The 5,125-nt window shown below is 48.0% G+C and overlaps 1 protein-coding gene across 2 annotated transcripts; it reads left to right on the top strand.

The window, feature by feature from the left end:
* The first annotated feature begins 786 nt into the window (after positions 1–786).
* LOC136517899 (outer envelope pore protein 24, chloroplastic-like) lies at positions 787–4,279 on the top strand. 2 transcript variants are annotated; one of them, XM_066511553.1, is made up of 4 exons: positions 787–1,097; positions 1,204–1,590; positions 1,698–1,757; positions 3,927–4,279. In XM_066511553.1, exons 1-3 carry the CDS (start codon positions 900–902, stop codon positions 1,710–1,712), a joined length of 600 nt encoding a protein of 199 aa, XP_066367650.1. In that variant the 5' UTR covers positions 787–899; the 3' UTR covers positions 1,713–1,757; positions 3,927–4,279. The 2 variants fall into 2 exon arrangements, with proteins under 2 accessions (XP_066367650.1, XP_066367649.1); XM_066511552.1 differs by lacking the exon at positions 1,698–1,757.
* Positions 4,280–5,125: the final 846 nt, after the last annotated feature.

Below are 5,125 nucleotides of genomic sequence, written 5' to 3'. Positions count from 1 at the left end.
GTCATGATACAATATTTTTCTCTCACAACAAAATAGTATCAATCGGTTTATAAGTCACAGAAACGATCAAGCGAACATGGTAATTGTTGGAATTGATAAATGTGACGTGTGGGCTATGACGTGTGGGCAAAACTGAAGATTGCTATCTCCATTTCTTTGGGGGTCATCAGAAGAACTCGATAGCTTACCTATGTAGATAGTAATGGTGGCGATGATGTGATTCTCTATCATGATCCAACAGTAGTTCATTGGCCGTCAGGACAAAGACAACTGATCGGCTGATAGTTTTTGTGGCTGATAAGCCGGCAGATACTGTTTTGTTGTGAGAGAAAAACATTATATCATGATTGATAAGCCAGATAAGTTCGAGCGAACCGGGCCAATATCACCGTAGAGCATGCATATGATTTTGATCAAAAGTCAGTGGATCGTTACAAGACAGGGACACCAATCAGTAAGTTCAAGTAGAATCACTGACAGGAAATCTTGCAACTCGAACAAACACAACGTAGCTGGAGCTAGAAGGGGAACAAATACAACCATCGCGATCTTAAGGCCCAAAAGACAAATGGCAGTCTTTAGGCCTTTCAGGAGTGGTCCGGGCCACCTCGACTAACATGGGGTAGGTAGGGAGGGAGGAGCCCAGGCCCAGCAGGCGCACGGCGGAGCCCAGCAAAGACTCCGGCTACGGCGACGGCGACGGTGGCGATTGGTGCGATGCAAAGGGCGGAAGAAGCGAAGAAGATAGGGAGGGGGAGGGGCATCACTCATCAGGGATTCAGGGGTGGGGCTGGGGTGGGGAGGGACCAAGAAGACCACACCAACCCAGCAGCGCACAACTACCACAAGGCAGTGTCAGCGGCGGCGGCGGCGGCAGCGGACGGAATTCGGGAGCGGAGATGAAGGCCACGCTCAAGGGCCGCTACGAGGGCGACAAGGCCACGGCCGCCACCACCCTCGCCGCCCCTGCCGGCGACCTCCGCCTCAAGGCCTCCGCCACCGAGGCCGCCTTCGCCAACGGGCCTTCCCTCCGGGGCCTCACCCTCACCCTCGAGAAGCCCGGCGCCTTCCTCATCGACCTCAAGCCCCACAACCAGGTAAGGCGTCCTCGTAGCTCGTCTCCTTCGTGTCTCCACGGCTCCACCTACTTCCTCATCCTCCCCCGCTCACCTACCCCTACCCGATTGGGGGCGGCTGCCGCAGGATGTGCGCTTCCAGTTCATGAACTCCGCGCTCGTGCTCGACAAGCGCGTCAGCCTCACCTACACCCACTCCACCAGCTTCGCCCCGGCCCCCGCGCCGCCCTCCCGCACCGCGCTCGACTGCAGCGTCACCTTCGACCCCGCCAACAAGGTCACCCTCTCCCACTCGCTCGGCTCCGGCGGCTGCCGCCTCAAGTACACCTACGCGCACGGGGCCGACCGCCTCACCACCATTGAGCCCCTCTTCGACACCAACAAGAACGCCTGGGAGTTCGCCGTCACCAAGAAGTTTACCGGAGGGGACACCGTCAAGGGTACCTACGCCGCCTCCACCAAGCTGTTCGGCCTCGAGTGGAGCAGGGACTCTATCGCCGGCGGCTCCTTCAAGGTCTGGGCCTCTGCTTTCACTCTGTTACTAGTACTTGCTTGTTACTGCTTGCACTTCGACATATACTGCTTCTTCGTGTTTCGTCAATCTGTGCCTCCACCTTGTAGGGTCCTGAATCCTGAATTGCATGCGACTCGGAAATGAAGGATTTTTATCCGGTTTCCTAGGTTAGGACAATAACCAAATGTATGCTTCCATTTTTCTATTGTACTAGTGAGTGTTGCTTCCCACATGAGTACATGAAACTGTGCAAGAGCGAGCCTGGAGGATGGGTATAAATTGAAATTGAGTATGCACGAACACTCACATGTGCACAATTGTTTGTGTGGGGTTCTGCGCTGGCACAAGTGGTTTGAACTTGCAACGGACCCAATTCATTACTGCAAAAAGAGTCATGTGTTGCGCACCTGGGTAGTTGTGTTCAAACTTGAGAGGACTTGCTACTGTAATCACAAAAAAATTGCTCTTTCTTTGTGTAGGAAAGGAGTCCTGCTTCCATTAGTAAGCCCTGGTCACTACTTGTTGTCAATAGAACATTTTCGAAGGAAAGTAATCCAATCTTTGCTTGCTGATTGCAAAAGAAGGTTCTTTGTCAACTGTCGAGTATAGGTTGTTCTGAGTTATGGCCTATGGGAGGAGAGTAGAGACATTTTCACGTCCCCTGTGGCTATAGGCGTGTTTTGATGATGGGGTTTGCTTTAGGAAATTTAGGTTTTAGTTCAAATTTGAACTTTGCACTGAGTATTTAAATACTCCATCCAAACTTGCCCTATCTTCGTTACAAATCCCTAGGTAGTCCTAGCAGCATTATTGAACCTGCATTTTCTTTAAATTTTAATTTCTTCAGTTTTTGCTAGAGTCAAACATACATAATTGAAACTCTAAGAAATTAGTTATAAAGCATTTTGGGTACATGACACAAAATCTGTTATTATTTTGGAAAAGGGGGGAAGAAGATCCCATCTGAGCTGTATGGAGGGTTCAAAACGCTTCCTTGGATGTAAAGGATTTGGTCACCAAAATCACCTAAACCTGAAATCATGTGAGGAGACTGTTGTGTGGGGACTGGGGAAGTGAGTCATTAAGTCAGTATAATTTGAGAATATGGTTTTGTCCTCCAAACATTTTAATTGTCCTGCATACAGATACTATACTGCCAAAGTTGGATGATATAACCAATGAATTATGTTCAATTGAGCTTGGAAATCTCAGAACAAACCAATAAAAATAATCACATATTATATCTCATATATAGAAAACGTCAAGTTTGTGAAAAGCTTGCTCATCCTTGTAGTTGAGGCTTAGCTTCTTGGAAGTTGAAGCTATTCTACTGTTGTCTGGTTGTTGGTTGCTTGAATAGAGATGAGAGCTAGTGTGGGAATATGGGAGGACTCAGGATACTGTGATGCATGTGAACGTGTAGTTCAGTGAATGAGTTTGGATCTTTGAGTGCATGAATTTGTATCTTTTCAATGTAATAAGGAAATAATCCCTCCAGTCTGATTTCTAAGGCGTCTTTGCGTATTGAAGAAAGTCCTTTATATTAGGCGTCACATGTGTACCAAGGCAAGGCTTAACTCGCTGGTGGAACTGAACAGGTGTTTGCATGCAGATTTTCCTGTTTTCCTTCCTGCGTGATTAATACTGGTCCAATAAAAACACTCAACAACCAGCGCAGGATCAGTACCGAGGCGTTTGTTGTGCTACAATCGTGCAAAAAACGATCCAATAAAAACAGCTCACCATCAATGGATTAATATGTTAGCACAAACTGCCCTCGCTTCTTGGTATCTGGAATTTCACAGTACGCGCCGTAGAAACTGGACTGGAGGTAGTAGCTGATTTAAGGGATGTAAAAGGAAATTGAAAATGTTCCTTTGTTTTCCATGATCTGGTTTGGTACCTAAACAGTCTTTTGTAAGAAATGCACTACTTATCTGTTTAGGCAAGGATAGGATACAATACCATGGAATTTTAGGAGTAATTAATCAATTTTTTATCCAAAATCAAGGGGATTGAGCCACCCAGTATAATATCTGTGGTGCAGTGAGTGCTTTATGGCGCTGCCATATTGAGTTTGGCAATGCTGGTGTGGTGCTGAACCGCTGGTCCTCAGGGTAATCAAATAGTTCCGCTGGATATATTGCCCCGCTTGTCTGGAATCATCACCATCATCTAGAAAGGTGGCAACCGTTTCATATGTTGTTGCCAACAAGATGAGCGAGCGTGTCGACATTTCGTTTTTAGATATTTCTATGCCTGTAGTGTACAGCCTGTGTTTACATTTGTAACATGATTTTCCTTGATTCTGACTGTCCCGTGCTTCCTTTGTGCAGGTCGGGACGACATTCGATTTGTCTGACCAAAGCAAAGCACCAAAGCTAATAGCAGAGAGCACGTGGAATTACGAGATATGATTTTTGCCTGAGGCAGCAGCAGGCAGCTCCTTATATCCCCCCATAAAAATGAAAGCGCCCTTCTCATATCACACATACTGCTTGATTAGTGTATCCTCCTGAACTATGGATCTATTGTTTTTCGGGTTGGCGCGCCCCATGGTGGTTAATTTATATATCTGGTTCTGTTGATCATTTTTTCGGCTGTCGTGCCATGGGAGTTTTCGCTGAGCAGCGGTCGAATGATGCTGACACATTGGATTCTGAGAATTAATGAAAGCCAGTATGGTCTATGTCCTTGGTGTTTGATGGTGGTGTTGTTTTCTTTTTTTTTCCCTTTTTTTTTCTTTTCTGTGGAGCAAGGTTTGGCTAATCTGAATAGGATGGATCCTCTGTTTGCGTGGATGCATACTGAGAGCAAAGCACATGAACGGTTGACTTGACTGGAAGTGCATGCACGTGAAGCCCGTTTGGGTTTTGGGCAATCGGGCGGCATGTGGTATTCGATCGGCTCGCATGTCACCATGGTCATACCCTCTGCTTCTGCTCATGTGGTGGCGTCAACTGACGAAGGTGCTCAGGGCACGGCGCGGATCCTCAGCCTCGCCGCCGCCGTCAAGAGCAAGACCGGCGAGGTGGCCTCCACCGCCGGAGCTCCGGCCGGGCCCTTCCTGTGCCAACAACCCACCACGCCAAATCACTCGCTGTCTTCCATTCCGTAAATATACCACCCGAATCAGTAGTCCGCCAAAGATTTGCCAGGTTGCAACTGGAAACACCATCTCCGTCTGATGATGGCGTCGCTGAACTTTGCAGGATTCAACGTTGAGACAGTTTGAGTACAAGAAAGAGCGTCAGGTTCACCGTCTGGGATGTCGCTGATCATGCCAGGGTATGTATTGTACTGTACTACTATGCATCAGTATGCGTCTTTACTGGCTTTGCTGAACTCTGCCAGTGGCTACCGTGACTGACGTGATTTGGCCACTGGATCTTGTTGTGGCCCATCACACACACACACAGGGCCTGATCTTCGTCGTCGACAGCAGCTCAACAACCTACCACGCACATCGTCTCAGTTCAGCCTTTTCTTGCAGTTGCAGTAGCCTTCTGACGGTGTATGAACTCGCGGAATGGAA

This window comes from Miscanthus floridulus, chromosome 17 (assembly GCF_019320115.1).
Source record: "Miscanthus floridulus cultivar M001 chromosome 17, ASM1932011v1, whole genome shotgun sequence".
NCBI lineage: Eukaryota > Viridiplantae > Streptophyta > Magnoliopsida > Poales > Poaceae > Miscanthus > Miscanthus floridulus.
Note: the sequence above shows the minus strand (reverse complement) of the source record. Positions and strands in the feature narration are given on the sequence as shown.

What these genes read in the sequence shown, in the direction of transcription:
- LOC136517899 (XM_066511552.1), top strand. Translation starts at nt 900, where the DNA reads ATGAAGGCCACGCTCAAGGGCCGCTACGAGGGCGACAAGGCCACGGCC. An exon ending in ACCTCAAGCCCCACAACCAG is followed by an intron (nt 1,098 to 1,203) that starts GTAAGGCGTCCT and finishes CGGCTGCCGCAG; the next exon opens with GATGTGCGCTTCCAGTTCAT. An exon ending in TCGCCGGCGGCTCCTTCAAG is followed by an intron (nt 1,591 to 3,926) that starts GTCTGGGCCTCT and finishes TCCTTTGTGCAG; the next exon opens with GTCGGGACGACATTCGATTT.